At 45.6% G+C, this 23212-nt stretch overlaps 1 protein-coding gene across 1 annotated transcript in view; it reads left to right on the forward strand.

Moving 5' to 3' along the window:
• Positions 1-23212, forward strand: part of MLLT3 (MLLT3 super elongation complex subunit) — a 1077824-nt gene that overhangs the window by 968798 nt on the left and 85814 nt on the right. Inside the window, exons 7-8 of the mRNA XM_069630761.1 lie at positions 4178-4304; positions 4598-4694. Of these exons, the coding sequence (XP_069486862.1) occupies positions 4178-4304; positions 4598-4694 (224 nt within the window). The remainder of the gene's footprint in view (positions 1-4177; positions 4305-4597; positions 4695-23212) is intronic.

The following is a 23212-nucleotide window of genomic DNA, read 5'->3' on the forward strand; positions in this document are numbered from 1 at the left end:
ATGCCCCAGGAACCAATGAGAAGGGGGTTAGCCCAGGCTCCCAGTGATTGGAGGGGGTTTGAAACCTCCTGTTATGATAAAAGGGCGCCAAACCAGACTAATGGGTTGCTCTCATTCCACAGGACACGGAGAAGAGAGAGGAGGGAGAACCAGAGTGGTGGGCCTATCCGGACACCTCAAGATAGGACCAGACCAGGACTAATGTCGTTATACTTCGGAAGACCAAGACACCGGTGAAGCTAACCGGGAGGACTTGATAGTAATTCTCTTAAGCATAACGCTATCCTTCAACCAGTGATTAAAATATTGTTTCAGCATCCATCTGACTCCGAGCTTAATTTCACATACATCCACAGATCAAAACACTCGGCTTTCACGCATGGTTTCTGAGAGGCTAAAATATAAGGATTGGGACCTCCCGGATGACGTAATGGAGATTTTGCTATCGGCCAGAAGGCCAGCAACAAAATCCCTGTATCTGTGTTGTTGGAACAAGTTCAGTAACTGGTGCAGGGATAAGAATGTGGATCGATTTCTTTGTAATACTCCAACAGTACTTTCTTTTCTCTTTCTTACATTTAGCCAATTTGGGGCTCCAACTTGGTACTATAAAAGGATATTTGGCAGCGCTATCTATTTTTAAGCGCTCATCGAAAGAGGCGTCCTATTTGAAAATGGCTTTAGTCATTCAAGTCTTGAAAGGGCTGACAAATGTATACCCTCCACCTTTTCAGGTGCCCATCTGGGATTTAAATCTAGTCTTAAAATTTCTCATGTGTGCCCCTTTCAAACCTTTGCATTCTTGCCCATTAAGACCTCTCACTCTTAAGACAATTCTGTTAGTGGCTATAATATCAGCCCACTGGGTAAGTGACTTGCAGGCACTGTCTTGTAAGCCTCCTCACACCATTTTCCATAGGGACAAGGTTATTCTAAAAGTCAAACCATCTTTCTTGCCTAAAATTGTTTGATTTTCATCTGTCACAAAAGATGATCTCACCTTCCTTTTATCCTCCGCCTCATGCGAGTAAGGAAGAGGAGAGATTGCATAGACTGGACCCAAAAAGGGCTAATTTTCTACATTTCCAGATTTGCAAATATTCGACTATGTGACCCACTATTTGTTGGGTATACTGGGCACAAATTGGGCCTTGCAGTGTCTAACAAACTCTATCCAGTGGGATAATTCTAGCAATTTCTGAATGCTACAAATTACCTGGGAAAGAGCCTCCAGATGGATTAAGGGCTCATTCAACCAGAGGCATGGCAACTTCCACAGCTCTTCAGAGGGGGGTCTCGGTGCAGGATATTTGTGCTGCGGCCACTTAGTCATCAATGCACACCTTTGTAAAGCATTAATGCTTGGACTCTACTTCATATCAACGAGTACTATTTTCAAAAGGTGTCCTTCATTCAGTCCATAATTAAAATTTCTAGTACTCCCACCTCTAAAATTATCGCTGCTATGGGAGTCTATCATAATATGAGGAATACGTGGGAGGACACAATCCATTCGAAGAAAGTTACTTGACTGTAACGTTGTTTCGATTGGATGTTCCTCCAATGTATTCCTCATTGACCCTCCTAACCTACCCCTCTGTATAGTTCATGCCAGTTGCACTCTAACTTCCTTAAGAGCTTGAAGACTTTAAACCTGATCAGCTGATGCGACCATAAACACTGTAAAAACAGAATGGGCGCTGCTCGAGCACTTTTATACAGCGGATGACGTCGAATTGACTTTACTTACCTGTTTTTCCTATGTAGGTCCAGTACACCCCATCTTATGTGGAAGTACTGGCAGGGTTACTTAGTAGCCCCTTTTCCTACTTACTCATGTAACATTTGTTATGTTACCCTGACTACAACTAATGGCTGGTGGTAGTGACTTAATTTTCCTACCATTGTGCGTTTTTACAGCAGGCTGAATCCCCAGCTGGAGTATTGCACCCATGAGTGCCCATTTTGTCAAAATGGCACTGGTCGTCTTTTTACATCATTTTTTGCTTGTGAGATCTTTGTTGGGTTTTACTCTACACGCCAAACCATGTTTATCTCTTTTGTTTGTTTTGCCTTTGGCGGGCTTCAGTGCTGGAACCCGCCTCTGGCTCCAGTGTGTCTGGTGGGGCAGGAAGCAACAGAGGTGCCTAGGACTCTCTGTCCTTAGTTTCCTTGGTTACCTGAATGCGCCCAGTGCTGATTGGCTGGCTGGTTGTCCTTGAAGGACAGCCAGCCTGCTGTGTGACAGTTAGGCTGTGCATTAATGGGAGAAACCTGCATAAACGGCGAGGTCTCTTGAACAGAAGGCAGAGTCGACCACTGGAAGAAACATCTGATGAAAGAGTGGAAGAGAAGCTTGCTGTATCCTTCTGGAGCATTGAACTGCACGGTGAAGCCCTTCTACAGTGCTGAAGCTCTGATTTCGTATTGACTATAGAAGCCTGGAACGGACGACTTCTTCCCTTGGCTTGGTGGGACCAACTGACCCCAATACGAACTCTGCCTGCTGGCTGTCCTTGTTTGCTACTGCTGGAACCGAGTGCCAGGGGTCAGGAAAACCAGAATCAAGTGCATCGTCTTTAAGCCGAACCTAAGCTCCAGGAAGCAGGACGACCCAAGCCTGAGCCTCCTCCACAGTGCAGTACCCTAGAAGCAAGGGGAGCCCATCAAGTGTCCAAGAACCGCGGTGGTGCTATTGACCGGTAGCTAAAACCACAAAGTGCCATTGAATTGGAAAGAGACCGTAGCTGCTGATGACCTCCGGACTGCAGTGCAGGAGTCCTCCAGATGTCCTCCCTATGGTCCCCACCATGGAGGCCCAGGAACCCAGGATCTGGAGGACTGCAACGAGAACAGAAGCCAGCTAGATCCTCTTCTTTCAACCTAAGGTACGGTCTTGACTAAAGGGGGGCATACCTCTTTGATCTGTAGCTTGTTTGTTCTCACTGGAGACTTGCAGTAGCTGCTTTTCCTGCAGAGTTGCTTGCAGCCCTGCCCTTCACAAGCCTAACAGCTTGTGGCCCAACAATTATTATTTTCTACAAACTCTCTTAAAACATTGTGCAAGACTTGTGTGCTATCTAAAGAAGTGCCTCCGCTCCATAGACCTTGTTCAAATTGACTTTGGCTGTCCTGGCTCCCTGCAGACTCTTCTGACCCATTGACTTTGGTTTTAACTGTCCCTCATAGGTGGGGGCATATGTTTAACTTGTATTGCTGGGGAAGGTCTAGACTTCATTGGGAGATTGAAAAGTATTCACATGCTCTGAGAACCTGTCAACTTTTTCCCTCCCCTAACTTTTTCCTTTTCCACAACCTCAGCATTGCATTCGGTGTAAAATGTGATATACCAATGTCCACAGTGTCCTAGTAATTGAGGGCATCCCAAAAGGGTATCTGCTTGCTTAGCTGAAATCTGAGTAAGTGTTATGAAGTATATTTGTGTTGTTGCATATTGCCCTTTCTAAAGAAGGCTTATTTAAAACTGACTGTTAAATAAGTATACTCAAAGTGTTTTAGTAAAGGAATATGTGTTATTTGAAATACTTGTAATTCTGAATCTCAGTATTAGGTCTTTACAACTCACATTTACCCCTCTTGAGATCTGTATGGCGGCTCAGTCACTCTACTAACTTGTGTAGTAAAGACATATACCAATAGGTGGGTTACCCATTACCAAGAGGACGAGGCTGGTGTAGCCTCCCACAGGTTTACTGTATCCAATCTTTCCTAATACTCATTGACCAGAAGGTCACCTTGATGTTTAGGGGCTACCTATAACCAAAATACAGAAAACAAAACCAAGGTTCTGCAGTAAACATCTGAAACGAAACTGATCATTCTCCCCTATACCCGTATGTCTTTGCAAGGATTTATTTTTATCATCTCATTGAGGATATTGGCTGTAGTCCATTTTGTCATTATTTCACTAAATACACTGTAATTTCCCAAAATGGATTCTAATGGCATTATCCTATAGATCTGTGCTGCCGTAAGAAGTTATCCAAAGATGGCACATTCTTGAAACTGTCTATTACTGATCAAAGTATTCTTTCTATGTTATGCAGTATTGGTGTGCTTGTCATATTTCTGCTTCATGCCATTTCAAAACTGTCACCAGATAGTGCATTTAGAGCCCTTCAGTCAATCATTTGTGTATTTCCCACTTATTGCTTAGGACCCTTAAGGCCTGCCATGAGACACCTACACTCTGATGACAATGAAGCCGAATCGGAAGAGGGGGAGGATCATGAATCTGAATCGGAGAGGCCAATGCAAACGCACAGTGGCAGCAGAGGGAGGCGGTATGTTCATTATTGCAAGGAGCATAAGCTTTCAGAGTGTTTTTGGTATATAAAAAATGGCCGCCATATGACATCCCTTGTACAAAGCAGGCCAGATGTAGACTGAATGTAAATGCAATCTACTCAATATGTTTACCACATCTACGTGTTAAAATACACAATGATGCATCAGCTTTTTTCTTTGTTTCACATTTGAGCATGAGTTTGTTTAGAATTGTTTTGCTTGCAATGCAGCAATACTGGCAGTTATGATACTGTCCTTATTTTTTTGTCACGCCGCTTCCTTCCTCTAGGGTCAGCTTGAGTGATGGGAGTGATAGCGAGAGCAGCTCTTTTTCATCGCCCCTGCGGACGGAGCTACCTCCCGTTTTAAAAAGTAACAAAAACCAGGTGAGCGAAGGTTTGCATATCCACCAAGGTAGTAGTAGCAGTATGCATTACATGCGATTTAAAAAGAAAAGTTGAACACCGACATGTGCACACATGCGTATTCGTTTTACATTCATATTACAATAGCGCTGAATATTCTATTTCTTTCGCTTTTGCTTATTTTCACACCTCTGATTGCAGGCATGTCCTTGATCAAATCCTACCTACTGCCAGGAACTAAACAGATTAACCCGCTCAGATCATCTTTCTATGCTATTGTTTAAGGGCACGGGTTCACATTTAATCAGAGTTGATGTTCCAACCGTGATACCTTGATTATCTGCCAGTCTCCCATTACAGACACTAGTTTGCGAGAGGCTAAATATTGCATAGCTTTAGAAACCGCTTCCTCTTTTACCACTTAAACAGAGATTAAATGTGTTGGTGCTTAATCCTGAAGTATAATAGCTGTGCTCACATTTAAAACAGACTGACTTAACTCATACATGTTTACCATCTTGAAAAATATCTGATAAGAATTAGACAATTTTTTCCGGGACCCATTGGGGCTGCGTGCATGCTTCCAAGAGAGGACGCGAAAGACAAGCTAGTGGTTTGCTAGTTTTCGTTGTAATGTGAGCTGCCTTCAGTTGCAGAAAGTCTCACGTTGAGTTAACCACAGATGTGGAATACCAGGTGTTGTAAAAAACATGCCTTGCTACAGATAGTGATTTGAAATAGGTGCGGCTTTGGAACAAATTTCAGCATGAGGGAACATTTTCCTTGCTGTGAGCTAGTGTTAAGAACAGCAAGGTAAGATGTACACCTTGGTACGTAATATGCTGTGTACTAATATGTAATAAAGATTTAGACTTCGCCCGTTACCACAGTGGTGGTCTTCCAGTGCTATGGCTACTCAGTGGATCATGCGTTTTGTGTCCACGGCTGGGTTTCAAGACCTTGCTATAGCTGGGTATTCAAGAGGATTGTGGTTTCATTTTACATCAGGTAGCAATTTATTAAAGGGTGTAACGCATTGGCCTCTGCGATTGTTGTTAATGTGTTATTTATATAGCGCTTTAATCCAAAGCGCTTTACAGAGCACATTTACATACAATATCAATCACCCAACCGAAATTGGTACTCATTTATCGACTTCGGAAGGATGAAAGGCTGAGTTGGCCTTGCCGGGATTCGAACCTGCGACCTGCAGATCACGCTCAGATCGCAGCAGCGAGCGCTCAACCCACTGAGCTATCTTTCTCGCAATGAAGACCCTTGGCTGTGAAAATATGAATGGTTTCTGAACTAAAGGAGACACACAAGTATTCAACCCGAAACATCAAAATTGCTTCTTAGTTGCTTCATTCAGGTGCTGAATTGTCTTCATTGCCTCCTTGGACCCTCAAAAGCTGCAGCAACGTGGATCGAATGACGAAATGTAAAGCTAGTCCCTTACTTCTGCACGCACCTGTATCTGAATTTATGACAATGTACTGTGACGGATGGCCTCAAACACACCAACTCTCGAAGACGTTAAAGGTTTTGTATTAAAATGATTGTGAAGGTGCTATTTATGGGCTGACTGTACCTCCCTCTCTCCTCCCCTGGGCAGTTCCCTCCCTAGCCTAGATGTCCCTTAACCCCAAGATGATCACTTGAGAAAGGTAAAACCTACGTTCTCGTAGCTTCCTGGCTGGTTGTGATGGCCTAAAGGCAAGCGCCTTTTCCATCTTGCGTCCTCTGGAATCAATCTAGGGGTTATCAAGAAAAGGTGCCCGCCAATCACCCAGGTCTCACTGTCGTTTCCTTGCACACTTGTACTCCTCACTCTGTTCTATTATTTTGTATTTCTTGTTCTCTCCCTGTTCTTCCTCCCACTCTTTGTGCTAGTCACTCTTTTCCTCTCACTGTACCTACAATTTTCTTTTTATTCCTACTTTTTTTCTCTCTGCTTCTATTCTCATCTCTGCTACTTCACTTGCCCCTTCTTGTAATCCTTGCCACACTTATCTGCTGCTTGCCCCTTGCGAATCATCTACTTGCCCCTCAACTCCTAGCGCATCGCTGCCTGCTTGCCCCTCAGTCTCACACAGACAGGGCTCAGGTAAGCGAGCCAGAGCATGGTTCCTGTCCTGGTCTCTAGGACCCCGCATCAAGACCCTGGCACAAGCCACCTCTTGGGCACAGCGGGTGTTACTCATATGTCCCGTCCCCTTTCCTCCATCCTTGTGGGACGTCCCCCACATGTGGATGGTACTGCAATCTTTGGCAGGTAAAAGTTTAGCTTCCCCTTTAAATTTAGTATAGCATGCAGGGGCATGGCCTCGTGTGTGGGACCGCCCACTGATGAGGCCCTGCCCACCGGTGCCTCATCCCAGTAGTCCATTTTGCCTCATGGATGGTGTCAGACCTCGCACCCAGCGCAGACACTTTTGTTACTTTCCGCTTGTTCCACGTTTTTTTTTAATCTTATTTAACTTCCCGTCTGTGCCTCACCCGGCACTTGTCGGCTGCAGGAGGATTCACAAGATGTTCCTCATGCGACCACTTGGGCCCGGCCTTGGATCCCGATGCACTCCGTCTTGAGTGTATGTGGCCCGACCACCGCTGGGACACATGTTCGACTTGCAGTGCTCTGGTTTACAGGGCATTAAAGAATTGGTTGTCGCAGTGGTGGGAGATCTTCCACACTTCTCCTCTGCCCCACCTTAAGGACTTGGTCTCCAGGACTCTCGTCAAAACAAGGTATGTTCAGCATGGCTCCACAGCACGGCACCTCCTTCCCGGGGTTCCCACGGGTAGGGGTTCCTCTGATTCAGGTTCCGGCAGACTCAAGTCCTGTAAGGCTACTGGCTCCCAAGCCGATGGGCCTGGGGGCTCTTCTGGGCCCTCTGGGGGCAGACCTGAGGCCAGTCAGGCTACTGGCTCCCAAGCAGGTAGATCAAGTTAATCATCTTCTTCAACCCCAAGGGGTATGGGATCGTCCCGTCCACTGCACAAGGGTGGTTGCGGGTCCGATTTAGTTGCTACCCGGCCGACCCCGTGGCATCCCGCGGAGTCCCCTCTCCGCCCAGCCTCGTCTTCTTACCGGTCGTCCGTGTGGGTATTTCTACTGCGATTCACGTCGGGTGCCTCGCCCCGCACCGCCCTGTAGGGTTTGTAAAGAGTTCTATGGGGCTGAGCATCCGCGGAAACCACCACCGGGGCCGGGTCGGGCCTTGAGCAGGTACGGGCCGGAGAGTCGTCCACACCGCAGCAGCCCAGAAGCCGTATCGTGTCGCCAGAAGAGTGCCAGGGCAGAGCCGGGACAAAGCTCCTCCCCTTTTGGGCCCAGCCGTTCCGGTCGCGCCGCGGCTCTGTAGTAAACTGCTCTGGAGCTCGCCTCCGGATACCTGTCACTCCGCGTGCCGGTCAATCTGAATCGTGCCGTATCTCCGGCGTCCCCGGACCTCAGGATTTCGTCTGGTCACCCACGGGCAGCCGGGCAAGCCCCCCAACCCGTCCGAGCCGAAACAGGCAGCGCTGGACGGATAAACTAGCTCAAGATTTCTCGGTGGAGCAGGAGCTCTTAGATCAGGCGGCCATTTCCAACGTGCGCAACAGCGCCCCCCCCAGGATATGGTTCCAGGATTTTTGCAGTACCCAAGAACAACCAGGCTGAGTTTTGTCCTGACCTGTCATTTCTAAATATCTTTACCGCTGGAATGCTTCAAGATGATTACTCCAGCGAACATAGACGAGTTTCTCTAGCCAGAGGACTGGATTTGTTCCATGGACCTCAAGGATGTGTATCTGCATGTACCCGTCTACCAACCACATCGGAAGTTTATGCTGTTCACGATTATGTTGTACCACTTTCAGTACGAGGTGCTGCCATTTGGCCTGAACTTGGCCCCTTGTGTCTTCACAAAGTTGATGGACGGAGTGACGGGCCTTACCAGCTTAGAGGGCCATCATCTGTACCCATATTTGGACAACTGGCTGGTTGAGGGCGTGGTCACTAGAGGGGGTGTTGCACTCTTGCCATAGATTGGCGGATATCCTTCATGAGCTGGGCTTCTTTCTCAACTAAAGGAAGTCACAGTTGTGCTCATCTCCGGATCTGGTCTTTCTAGGGGTGCGTTGGGACACAACGGTTCAGCGGGTGTTCCCTATGTCCGAGAGGCGCCTATCCCTCTGCACGGTGGTGGGGCACTTTCTGGCCAATTCGACCACGTCAGCATGATAGTTCCAGCATATTCTCGGTCGATGGCCTCCTGCGTGCTCACTGTACAGCACGCTTGAATCAAGATGAGGCGCCCTCCAGCTGGCAGCCAATTGGGGTAAGGAGACTGCGTCTCAGTCAGACAGGATCCCAATAACACTGCTCCTACTGCCCGATCTTTGCTGGTGGCTGATGGATGCCAGTGTTTCAGTGGGAGCCCCCTTCACCCGACCAGAGCCTACCCTGATGGAGACTGATTCCTCTTTCAGGCTGGGGCTACTCTGGAGGGGTCTGTGATTTATGGAGCATGGCCCAGTACGGAAGCCCTCCTGCATATCAATCTGCTCACGCTCACGGCAGTGGGCCTGGCCCTCAATGCGTTTTTGCACTCATCAGAGACGGGTCTGTTCTGGTCAGGACAGACGTATTGTACCTGAACATGCATGGTGGCAACCTCCCCTCCCGATCACCCCCTCCTCCCCTCACCCCTCTCCTATGCATGGAGGTGGTATTGATTTGGAAATTGGCCCTGGCTGTGAGGGAACTCCCAGGGGACAGTAATACAGAAGTAGACCAGCTGAGCCGGGGGTTCAACACCTACGGGTGGGAGTTGCACACCGACTCCTTGTAGCTCCTGTTCCCGCATTGGGGGGTTCATGGACCTGAATTCAAAGTGCCCCCAGTTTCCTTCATGGGCAAGACTGAGTCGGGTGGTCTCTGGGAGATGCCTGCCAGATCTGTTGGCACGGCCGCAGGTGTTATGCGTTCCCTTCCACCCCTCTGCTCCAAAGGACCCTCCTCGGGTTTCAGTGGGTTGCAGCCTCATCCTGATTGCCCCCCACTGGCCTTCGAGACACTTGTTTTCGGATCTCCTGCAGCTGTGCTCCCACAGTCCCGTCCACCTTCCGATCTCCAGCAGGGGATTCCTGACGGACTCAGAACCTAATCCATTTACTCTTATACTGGGACCGCTATTGGGCTTGTGACAAGGGTCTGGACCTTGTCACCTGTCCTCTGGATGACGTTTTGGCTTTTTAGCATCCCTGGCTCGTTCTGGTGGATATGTGCCGCACTTATTTGGCAGCCATTGGGGCTTACAAGAAAACCCCCGAGTATGTTTTCTGCGGCCGCCCTGGTGATTAAGGCACACCTTAACAGGTTTTCCAGGCTTATTCCCCCGGTACATAAGCCGCGCTCGGTCTGAGACCTCAATGTGGTTTTTGCAGCGCAAGCCTTTCAAGCTGATAGCCTCTGTGGACATCCACTTGGTGACACTAAAGACAGTCTTACTGGTAGCTCTCACCTCGGCTTGCAGGGTTAGTGAGCTGCAAACGTCCTTGTACAAGCCCTTCACTATGTTTCATGATGACAAGGTCATCTTGCGCATTCACCCAAATTTCTTGCCCAAGGTGGTCTCTCTATTTCATCTGAATAAAAAGATCTGCCTGCTGGTGTTCTTCCCAAATCCGCAGTATGAGGCAGAGAAGGTCCTGCATTCCTTGTATGGTTCAGGCCATTTCGGATGAGTACACGGCCATGGGCAGACGCGTTCCTTTGGGAATTGATGGTCATGCGGTCAGAGGCAAAGCCATGGCTGCCCCTTTTCAGTGGTCAGGTGGTTCTGAAGAACCTTTTTTACTTCGTCCTAGATATGCAGCAGGTTATCACAGCTCCACCCTATGTTCTTGTTCAGTGGAATCACCCACAAGGATGGAGGAAAGGGAACAGGAGACTTGTGAGTAAATAAAGTTATTCACCTTAGTGACTAGAGTACTTTTAGGTCATAGTCGCCTTTACTCCATACCTCCCACCAGCCTTCCGCTTCTAGTATGCCAATGGCTAGTATGTAATAAGCGTAGACAGGTATCTAAGCAATCAATGTGTCCAAAGGATACTGGGGTGAGGTGCCGAGGGGCAGTGCCTAGGCATGGTGTTCGCACACCCGAGGCTGCGCCCTTTATTAAATTTAAAGGGGAAGTGCAATTTTTTGATGCAAAAGCTTCCGGTACCGTCCCCATGTTTGGGAACTATGGACTTGAGTACTCTAGTCACTACAGTGAGTAACTTGAATTTTTTGGTCCAAAGTCCTGCTCTGATAAGTGTCCACTGGGAATGGCAACAGGCTATGCCCCCTGGGCACTTTGAGGGTCTTAGAGGTACATAGGGAATGCCCTGGGTGCTGTGCATTGGATGCAGGGCATGGCAAAATGCTTTGGCGCTGTGTACACTAGGCATGGCTACAGGCAATGCTTAACAGGCATTGAGTATATTGGTGTGTAACATTAAACATTTGAAGTATAGACATGGCCAACTTTCTGTAAAAACCTTCAACTTTATTCAAAGGAACTTTAAGGTTGCAGTTCAAAACATCAAGAGCATAAAGATTTGCAGTCCTAAATCAACTATAACTTGACCACTACCGCAAACTGCTCATGATTCTACACATGACGTGCACATACCCACTGGGCATTACGCACTAGAACAGCTGAAGAAAAAAAATAGTAACCCGGATGTTAGGGAGAATTCTCTGTTAAGGCTAATTTCCCAAACCTAGTGAGTCCTCCAGCAGCTTTGCTGGATTTTTGGGGTTTATTTTTTTCTCCTGTTAAGAGTGAGACTCTTTTTCTCCCACCCTTAAACATGATTTGAGATAACCTTTGACTTTGTAATTTGTTTTATGGGCTATGTGGTCTTTTACTCTATAGGGTTTCATGTGGTTTTTGGTAAGTGTTACACAGCACCCTCAGTGCAGTAACACAGGAGTGTCATAGTGACCCCCAAACATAGACTCCATACCCTGGGACTGACTACTGTCTCCCAGGGCATGTAAAGTCACCATTGACTTTACTAGTCTTAAATTGGGAACAGAACCAGTACAAACCATCATATTGTGGAAGTACTGGTAGGGGTAATTAGATTGCCCCTGGGACTGTTTTTCGAGGGGGCACTGTGCAGTCCCCCCCTCGTCGAGTTTCTGGCTGGTGGCAGTGGTTACCACGCAAAATATTCCTTAAGAATATTTACTATGGGATTTTCCCATTCATTTTAAACGCACCACTTTTTGTTGCAATGTTTAAGATACCGCCGGGTTATTTAATATTTATTCCCCGGTTGGGTCTTTTTGCCAGGACACGGTTTTAAAATGGCGTTTGTGTTCGCCTCTGTAACTCCAACCCAAGTCGAGCCCTTTGTTCCACTTTTTAGCGGGCTTCTCCACAGAAGCCTCCAAAAGTGGTGCCGCTCTGTCTGGGTCTACAGGATGTGTGTGTGGGGGGAGGTGGTTTAGGCACCCTGGACTGAGTTGCCCAGTCAACTCAAGTCGCACTCTTGTGTGATTGGCCCAGTGGTGAGCCGCCCGGCTCACCACTTAGCATGTTTGAGTGACAACTAGGACTGATGAATGGGGGGTTTTCTGCATAAAAGCAGTCCTTTGGGGACTGGAACTTCAGGAGTCGCCACAGGACCAAATAATCCAAAGAGGGAGAAGCTGAGCCGACCTGCAACGACGACACCACTGGTGGAGCCCTGCTGATCCGCCTCACCACTTCTTCCAACGACAGAGGAGATCTTCATCCTGAAGAGTCTTCTTCCTTTGACTGGTGGGGATAACCAGTTTGCCCGCTTTTTCGCCTTCCCGGATCATCTCGTGGCCGCCTTGCCTGTGCCAAGCACCCCGGCAACCGGGATACCACGTTTTACCACTACCGCGAATAAAAGGGTAGTACCTTTTAACCGGAGAACTTTGCGGCTGGTTTCTTCCCTGACAGTGCAACGACCTTCTGCTTTCCTCCCCGTCGAGATCATCTCTTCCTCTGGTCGATGCCGCGACTTGCAACCGCTGCAAGGAACAACTGCCCCCGCTGGAGGATCCTCTCCACTTTCAAGGTACTGTGTCCACCTGGCCTCCCTCGCAACGGTCTGTGTGGGGTGTCTCTTAAATCCTCAATTTACCACTTGGTTTGGCCCTAGGCTGGCTAACTGAACTTTTCTGAGCTGAACTAATTCCTTTCCGAACTCTGTGCAAGACTTTTCAAGCCTCTTAAACTGTGTGATCCTGGGCGCATTGGTGCTCTGTTCTCTCTAAGAGGGAGCCTGGCCTCTGAACTCTTTGCTCACAAGTAGACTTTGACTTTCCTGCCATGCTGGGTGCTTCTAAAGTATTAGTGTTGTGTGCTTATCTAATTTCTGCCTTTTCCCTCCCTTTTTTGATAACTTATTAGAGTGCCATCTTTAGTTAAGCGCTCACCTCTGTCTGAAAATAAGTGGTGTTAACTAAGACTTGTCTAATAAGGAATAAGGCATGTATATATATTAATAGTGACTGTTTTTGAACTTGCTTACAATAATAGTGCTGGAGTGTTTCTATAAGTGTGTCTTTAAATAAATAATTATATACTTTGATACCAAAGCTCTGGTCAGTGTTTGCTTGTGCTACTGTATTTTGGTACCTATCTTGTATACTCTGTATACTGTCTAACTCTTCTTGAGAGAAGTCTGGCTGCTCAGCCACAGCTACCAGGTAAATCTGGGTTTGTAGTCTTAAAGCCTTTTGCAGTGTTCCCTAAGGGAACTGGACAGGTTTCTGCCTAACACCGGACTGCTTGGGTTTGGTTAGACTTAAGATTTTGGGGGCAACACTAAACAAAGTATGAACTGTAAAGATTATTTTCAAGAGGCCATTCTCCATGTCAACTAACTCCAGGTGGGTTGTTCTGAGCAGTGAGTGCAGCAGTGGCAGTTACGGTTGTTTTTATATTTTATCATGCAGCATAACATTCCTTCAATTAAAGCCTGTCTGTGCATGTTTTCACTGACAAAATAAAAGCAAATCAGGAGTGCCTAAGCACCACTGAGTGGGAGTCTTCTTTGTAGCTTATCTATCATGGGTTTCGTCAAATAGGTTGTGTGCAGTTATGGATGAGCTAGCAACAGGTGCCTTTTTCTTGAAAGTGGGAGGGCGATCTAGAAGCATTGATGAGGTAATGTATATGATCAAACTTTGGGTGTTAGGAGATGGGAATGTTCAGATTTCATTGACTATTTTATAGGCACTGGGAGAGTTGAATGGATAAATGTGTATATGTATTTCTGAGGCTTGCAAATCTTAATGGATTTACACGCTATGCATAGGCCGACATTCAATGGTTGGTGCAGCATATTTACATCTTAGGTTTTTGGATTTGAAAAGGCCGTAGAAGGGGGTGTTCCTGTAACAGTTGCCTATTCTACAGCGCAGTTACCCAAGCTACTTCACGTGTTGACGTTCTCAGTTTATTTTGACACCATAGGGTTGGAGACAAACGTGCAGGATCTAAAAATATTAATAATCTATACTCTACGAGCATTATTAGTTAGTGGTTCATCTAGCAACTTTGATGCTGAATACTTACAGCGACACAGCTACATTTCAACGTTCTTTCTAGAACCTGCTGAAGAAGATATTCTTGTTGCCTTTGACTCCAGACTGAAAGGCAAGCAGTAAGAGTGGGGGGGAGGAACATTTCTAAGATGAAACTGGGATATTAGAATGCTTTAACACCCTCCCCATCCACCTCCTACCCCATCCCGATACAAGGTTGCACCCTCATTCCCTTCAGGCCCAATGGAGAGTACGGTTTAAATTCTGCCCTTCCTGTAATCACAAATTTCCCTGGGTAGATACGCAGCGGTTGATGTGCAGTAGTTGTCTCCAAAAGGATTGCAAGGAGGTTGTGTTGGGCTTGCAAAATTATGAAGCCAAAAGGCATGATAGTGCAGAAAAAACAAAGTGCTGGACTTGGCTCACGATGCAGTCTCGGTCACCCATGATAGAAGAAGACTGAAGACTAGGAAGGAAGATTCTGCTCCGAAAGTTGTGCAGAGGAGCCAATCATGAAGGAAATTGCAGTTTCCCTGCAGCCACTCCCCAGCTTCGATGCAGGTTTGGGGGTGTCTACTGTCACTGGAGAACACACCTGGCAGAGCAAAGGCTGAACATATCAAATCTAAGTAGCAAAAGATTCGACCCAAGTCGATGTGCACGTTGACTACAAAATCAAAGATGGTCGATGCTCAACCAAAACACTTGTCCCAGTCGGCGCTATAACAAAAAAGCAATACACTATGCTTAATCAGCACCTGAGCAGAAAACACACAACTCAAAAGAAGAGTTAAAGTCAAACTTCACCTTTTGAAATAAGCCAAAAATAAAAATAAACATCACCCAAAACAGATAATGTAGGGGAAGAAAACGTATTGAAGGCAATGTAAAAGAAAGGAGTAGTAGGTTTAGACTTGAAAGAGTAACTAAACATAATATCTGCAAGTCCATGGACAAAACAAAGATTTCAGGAAACCGTGGCTAAGTTCACATTCATGAATTTTATAGAAAAATATCCCATAAAGAAAAAAAAACAGGAGATCTCACCAGAAAGGATTACCCTTTAAAAAATGTTAAGGGGCGAAAGACTCTGGTTGAGTTAGACATCCTAGACCAAGATGATCTTTCAGATGTTTATATAACTATTGATGATCAGAATATAGATCCGAAGACTACTCCCCAGATGTAGAAGAAGCACCAATAACGACCTAGGCCAATGATGATCGATGCCATACATTACTTAGAGCAGCACAAACATTTGTCATTCCGACAAATGAGTCGGAAAAGGACATTAACTTTATTGATATCTTTTATAAGGAAAATAGCCAGTAGCCCAGTACGTTCCTTTATCAAAAGCCATTAAAAAGAGTATTCTCCCTTCATTACTTAATCTGATGCTAACTAAACAAATCAAACTTCGAATTGAGGAAAGACCTAAGCTAGCAACTGCAGACAAATTTTACTTGAAGGGTCCGCTATCCCCTGAATCCTTAGTGGTTACTACTACTCGAGAAAGGGGTCAGTACACTGCTTTCGACCCATAAATTCCCACCAGACAAAGAGTAAATAAAACATGCTTTTGGGAAGAAAGTGCCCACATCTTTTGCATTCTAGGTCAGAATAGCAAATGACACAGCGCCTATGGCTTGATAAAGCCAGGTGTGGTAGGACCAAATGGACGACTTCCTTAAAGAAGTGCTGGTACCCTTGCAACAAGCAATCAGTAAGGTTGTAAAGGATGTAAAACAAACTATAACGGTTATAAAATATTCCCTAGATGCTGCTGACTCAGCCGACAGGCTGTTGGCTGAGACCCCAGTTATCAAGATGCATGCACGATTGTGGGGTTCAGCGTTCAGGCGATAACCAGGTCACACTTCTTGATATGCCCAATAAGGAAACAAAACTCTGTCAGAACAGTGGATGACATACTTGAAAAGGCCAAAAACAGAACACAACACTTTAAAAGTCTACGTCAACTGTTGCAAGCCTTTTCAATGAAGCAGAACCTTTTTAGATTTTCAGGATTTTCATACGCAAGAGTCTAGCCTAGGATTATCTCAGCCCACATACAAGCCCACCACTATCTCATTGTAGAGACGCCCAAGATACCAGCATACAGCCACATCTGGCAGTCAGTGCCTTTTCAAACTTTGAAGAGGCTGTGGTGGAGGCCAAGCTCCCAGAGGAGTAGTCTCAGCCACAAAACCATGACTCGCCAGTAAGAGTACTCTCTCATGTCTCCCAAATGGGGGGGCGCATGTCCTCATTCACCCACACAGGGAGGATATAACTTCAGACAAATGGGTGCTGTCCACTGTACAAGACAATTACTGCATAGAGTTCCTGCAAAAAAGGCACGTTCATCCACCAAGACACATAAGCCTACCACCAGAATACCTCCTGTTACTTCAAGGAAGTTTAAACCTTACTCACAAAAGGAGCCTTTGAGAGATTACATCCAAACAAGAGAATGTATGCTCTGTACTTTCTAGTTCCAAGAAAAAGACCAGACAAAAGGCCAAGTATTTCAAACAGCAAAAATTCAGAATGATCACACAAGAGACTATTCCGTCCTCAAAAAAGGGATTATCACTTAGATTCTGAATGGCTCCCCTTCCTAACCTATCGTTCCATGTGTTCCTATCCCTGCAAAAAGGTTGATATCCAAGAATGGTGCCTTTTACGGCGATATTAACCCATGGAACCTGCCGGGGACACCCCTGCAACACCAATATTTTTTTTAAAGGGAGCGGGGGACACCCCTGGAACCACCGCTCCCATTTATCCCTTATATTATCCCCATAAATAATGTCAACTTTGCCATTTCCTGGCGACCATATATATTGCCCCATTATTTATGAGGATATTACCCAATACCCTAACCTATTACAAAACAGTGTACTTGCAAGCTAGATAAGCAATGAAATGGGAGGTAGACAGACATTATGTGAATGTACAAGGATCCTTGACCCTTCCTCCTCCTGGAAAAGGGGGGGTGGTTGGAGTGGAGGGAGGGCATACAAAGGGGAATTATCAAGTTATGGATGCTTCAAGCCGACTATGCACCGAAAACGCATACGCTTGTGGATTGTTGGTTATTTTTTAGGGATAGTGTGCTTGGTTGTTGGTGGATGTGACTGTTCCTTGAAAATGTCATAAAGAATATTTATATTATAGCGTTGGACATGAAAGATGGATACTTTCATATTCCTTTCTTTGCTGGTCATCGAAGGTACCTACAATTGAAAATAGATTAGACATTTGTAGGTCAAGGTACTTCCTTTTAGAATTGCAGCGGCAGCTCGCCTCTGTCGCTAAGGACTTCCAGTCCACCCCTGTAGACGATTGGATAATAACCTGGAACAGCACAAACCATTGTCAACTACACACATGGGGATATTATCTCTACATGATATCAAGCCTAGCCCCAAGTCAAAACAAGTTCTTGGGGCCACTTCTGGATACAAATATGGCTATTACATACCAAGCTCAAGAAAGTGTGCAAGCCTTTCTAGTGCAAATCCCAGGTTACTTTGCGGGACGTCAGGTAGCAGTGAGGAAAGTAATTAAAATATTAGGCATGGTGGCATCTTGCATCAACATAATCCCTCATACAAGACTCAAACTGCACCTGTTAGAGCAATGGTTGGCATTCCTTTGGTTTCAAGGTACAAGTGGGATAATCAGATAGTGGTCTCTGTGATGATTCAGGGGTATTCATGCCTTCTCCCCAAAGAGATGAGCCTGCTCTGCCAGACCCTCACTAGGGGTCTGGGCTACTGGGACCTCAGAGTGACTGTCCCTTGTGGACAAGGACTCCTGTTATTGTGGTGAGGAACTCACCGGTTCAGCCACACCATCAGCATATATGGGACTGCCTACTGGGAAAAAGAATGCAATACCCTTTTATGTGGCTGCAGGCAATGCTGAAGCAAAACCATCAGAGCAAATAAAAGGAGATGTCCCTGTAAGTCTTGCTCTGAACTGAGACGAGTAGAGGAAAAGAGAGTACTGGACGCAGGGGAAGCCCCCTGATGTGATTACACCAAGAATGGGCGGAGTCGAGACAAGTCGCAGATCCTGCGACTTTTGAATGGGCGAGGTTTGCCAAAACGAGACGCTAGGAGGTCGGCGAGCAAGGCACGGGGAAAGCATTGCCTGAGAGATGGTGTCCAGGAACTGGTGGTGGGCAGAGCACATGTGCAACTACGCTGACATCACCAGCCCAAGGGTAAGAAAAGATCAGGATACTGACGGAAGCCGATCAGAAGGAAAACGAATACACAGAAGACTATCCAAGTGAGTGCCAAGCCCTGCAAGGATCCCAAAATCGCCTGAAGGTAACAGGAGAAGCGGGAGGCATCTGGGGAAGGAATACATGAAGAGTACAACTCATCCCAGTCACAAAGACGCGTCAAGAGGAACGCAATGGTTTTATTAATGTGAAAGGTGTCTAGCGAAAATAACTGGTAATCAAGTGAGGGGAATAACATGCAGGAAGAGTGCAGCTCGTCAGAGTCCCAAAGAAGAGATGCAAGGACTTGAGTTGTTTAACTGGCAATATGCAGAGCTCATGAACCGAATAGCAAATAAACCCAAATGTGTAAAAGAGATTGGAGACTAATATCCTAGGAGGAAAGGATACAGACTAATCAGTCAAGAGATGGAGATTGGAGACAGTTAATGGCAACATAGTATCAAGAGAACACAATAATAGAAGAGAGCCCTGAAGAGATCCCATACAAGGGCAACAAGTCCCACATAATATACCCATGGTAAATTGAGAAGCTATAAAACAAGAGATGTGCAAATGTATGTAAAAACTCATTGGCCACAACATATTCTTTAAGAACTTAAGCATACAACCTGGGAGTGTTGTCCAAGAAATAAAAGCTCATGGAGGAAGTAAGCAGGCTTTATTAAAGGTTATAAAGTAAGAAACTGGTAAAAAGACATTTCATCCAGAGTCTATTGAAGGGTTAGGTAAGATTTTCACAGAACTGGTAAATCTTTCTGACCTGGGTCAACCGCAGAACCTTTTGCTTTATTAGTGGGAGATTTTTTTCTTAATACCTCAGTGAGTGGGAACCTTTTTCCACACTCACTTAATCTTTTACTCTTTGTGTGTGTCATTTTTTTAATCTCTATAGTGTAATTTTAAGGTTATCCTCTTTAACTACTTATTGGCAATAAGTGCCTGTTGTTGCTGGGTTGACCTAGTGGATCCCCTTTTAACTTTCTTTAGCTAAACGTGAGAGAACTACAGTTCCCAAGGGTAGAAAGGATCTTTGGATCCCTTTTACATGTTATTATGTGATGCCAGCACACACCACCTTATGTGGAGTGCTGGGGAGATACAATGTATCCCCTTTCACATTAAAACTGTAACCATTTTGTTACAGGAACAAGATCACCTTCAATGGCTGGTGGCAGTGATACCTTGTATTAATTTGGTGCACCTTCACCGCGGGCTGTGTTCACAGCTGCAGTAAAGGCACCTAAGGGTGCTCATTTTACCAAAATGGCCCGCGTCTTCTTTTTTTGCCATTTTAGTGGTTTTTGTCCTTTCTTGTTCCTTCCCCTTGACAGCCAGGGAGGGAAATTCCTTTGTGTGCTTTTTATCTTCTGCTGGAGTCCCCTGGACTGGCCGCCCAGGCTCCAGTCTGTCTGTGAGGGCATGAAGCGAAGGAGTCGTCCAAAACACCACAGCCCTTTGTCTTCCACCTTGCTTGAATGGAGACAAATCCCAGATGTCCTGATTGGACAACCATACCGTCCCTTCTTGTAAAATGTGGGGAGAGAATGCACAGGTTGTGCTGTAGTTCCTGATAAATACTGCAAATCTGGAAGCTGAAGAGAAGCCGACCTCTGGAACTGAAACCATAGAGGAGGATGAAGGAAAAGTGGCTGAAATGATTTCCAGTGACCGGAGAGCCTGCTGTGTAACCGGAGCCTGCTGTAGCCCTTCCTTCCAATCAACCTAGGGACTCCGAAAACGACGACCCAGAGCCTGGTGAGACCCACTAGACTCAAGAAGACCTGCGTTTTGAGCCATCCCACGCGTTGCTGCAACCTTGCGTTGTTGCAATACCCCAATAACCTGCAACCTGGAACCATTGTGCGGTGCACGGTCTTCCAAAATCTTGCTGAAACTTGGTGGGCATCCTGATGGATCTCTAGAGACACGAATCGAGTCTGAAAAGTCCCCTCAACAGAATGATGGACGTTTGTAGCAATGAGAATTCAACTGCGATTTTCTATTCTTCGTTGCTCCTTGAAAAGGTGCCAAATCCGCAGAACCGTATTCAGCTGCAAGTTGAAACCTTGCCTAGTGCCTTCTTCATCGATCCCTGCTGCAAAGTTCCTTCTGAGGTCTCTGAGGTCCTGTTTTCAGTCACAACAAGGAATCCACGGACTGGGTTTATGGCAACGGATCCTGAAGTAGTCCTGCTGCAAAATCTTCAATGCTGAGTTACTGTGTTGGCTTGGGTATGTACTTACCTTAAGTCGGTTAGGATTTCTGTATAGCTGTGGGGTGTTTTCTGTGATGGGGAGGGCTCTCATTCACTGCACCCAGTCCCACGGTTAGAATCCTACTAGGGTGTCTTCTGCGAGGCCCCTGGACTCTCTTCTAACTCAGAAGTAAGGTACACATCTGTTTGCCCAGTTTTCCTAAGGAACTTTGACTATTGCTACTAGAGAACCTATCCTGACACTGCCTGTTGGTCACAAATCCTAGTGACCCCCCTTCCTCCTTCTGAGAACACTCATGCTCCAAGAATAAGGGAAAGACTTTTAAGGCACTAAAATAAGTGTTTAAAAGTTACTTGCTTGTAAAGAGTTGGTTGGTAACTGTAACTCTAAGAGTGAACAGTTACAAAAGTTCTTACCTTGGATGTGTGATGCACTATTCTTATAAGTATGGTTAACATATTGTCTTCCTTAGAAACTGTTTTGCAAGTCTAATAGGAAGTAGATGTGAAGGTATATTACTCTCCTGTGATTAGGTTGTGCCTCTTCCCAAACGTAAAATGTTGGTTTCACCAGATTATTCCTACAGGGTAATTGTATGTGTGCTCCACCCCCTCCCCCCCACCCCCAACTGGGTCTTGCTTCCCCTGACTTGCTCTTAGCCTGTCCAGTATAAGTCTGTATTATGCTGTTGCCTACCTAGAATAACTGTCATTCCATAAAGTGTAACATTGGGTTTTACTTTCTGTGTGCTATCTAACCTAGAGTCTATGGTTCTAACTGTTGCGATAAGTCATACTTGAGTTATCCTTATAGCTGGGAAAGATCTAACCTGGACTGCTTGTGAGATATAAAAGGTATATGGGTTTTACTTAACTTGAGTTAGCTGTGTGTCTTCCCAAAAATAAGTTACAAGAGTTACTGCTCATCTCTTTGGTTCACTGATCTCAAAAGCACCTGTAATTGAATATTACATCCTTAGGGTTTACTCACCTAGTATAACTGTGTTTTCACAAAAGTAGTTATAGGTTTTTACTGCACCTGGAATAAGTGTTCCGCTATTCACAAAAAGTATATTGTCCAGTTTACTGATTGTGATTTGTACTGCCAGTACAACTGGTCGGATCTACTGCTCTTGCATTACTGAATGTAGTTGTGAAAGTGACATTTGGTTTTTAATCCCCAAGAATAGGTGTGACCTATACTGAATGTGTACGAAAACGTTTCGACTTCCCTGGAACGACTGTCGGGGGTTCCAAATAAGGTTTATACTTTGGTCTGTGAAGTATGTTAAAGTTATTTGTACCGCGCACCGTCACCCACGGAATTGGTCCCCAGGCGCTGAGGCGGATCTGTAAATGATAAAGGTGGGATGGGTTAGTAAGGTGAAGGAGGGAGTAGGATAGTGAGAGGAGTGGTGTTCTGTTGGCAGCTTCAGCTCAGTATTCACCGGGTGCTGAGCTTTGGTGCGGCTATCAGATCGAGTCAGTCCGCGTGTGCTGTTGTTGTGTTTTTATAATTGTGATTTCATACAATGTGTTGGTACTTATTTACCCCTAGATTTATCTGGGACTATCTGTATTGAAATAAATCATTTATTTTTACATAGTGTTTTAGTGTTTCTTTGGCCCATTCGTATTACAATTTCATTTGTACTGATTCTACAGCCCTCTCTCCCTCTCAAGATAAGCCTGGCTGCTCTGTCTGTGCTACCATGTACTCAGATGGTACAGCCGTGTACTAGGAGTGGAGTCTTGTACTGCCTCAGTTGAATGGTTTTACTAAGCCCTTAGTTGGACTTCAGAAAAACTATCCTAACAAGAAGCCACCAACCCAAGAGAATAAGCATCTTCTCTTGAATGAGTCCAAGTGGTTTATCTTCGTGGTAGAGTCAGGTACAGTTAGTTTTGGACTGAGGACATATTAATTTAAGGACTTACTGATGAACTTTCTTAGTTTTAGATGGGTAGGGTGAAGCCTTTAGCAATGGGGAAAGTTTGGCCTTCTCTATATATAATTTCATTAAAAACCACCAAAATGTCCTCAGTGTCCGACTCCTTCCAACCCACCACATCTCACAAAAAAAGCATCAGCCCTCAAATGGTGAAAAAAAGAAAACATGTTAAATGGAAGTTGCTAATAGAAAGTGGGATGAATGAGACTCAAACTTTACTTTATTTACTAATTTGAGGAAAAGGAAATCAATGGTGGCAATTTGTTGATTTGTGTTTTGATGTGGCTTGAGACATCTGTTGTAGCGGAGAGGCCCAGTGATGCCAGGTAGAGTGTTGGTTGATGGGCATTCTGCCAAGCCACTATGATGCATATGTTTCGTTTTGTAAAGGTTCTATTGTAATCAGTTGAAGAGTTGTTGAAAGGGGATAGCTGCATGTGGGCAGCTGGGGGTCTTTAATGTTATGAGCTTATAAATAAATGCCTGTTCGCTATCACCGTGTCATCCAGTTCCTGCCTCTTAACATTGGCGACGAGGATCTGAAC

This window comes from Ambystoma mexicanum, chromosome 6q, assembly GCF_040938575.1.
Source record: "Ambystoma mexicanum isolate Mex_15411 chromosome 6q, UKY_AmexF1_1, whole genome shotgun sequence".
In the NCBI taxonomy this organism is placed as follows: Eukaryota; Metazoa; Chordata; class Amphibia; order Caudata; family Ambystomatidae; genus Ambystoma; species Ambystoma mexicanum.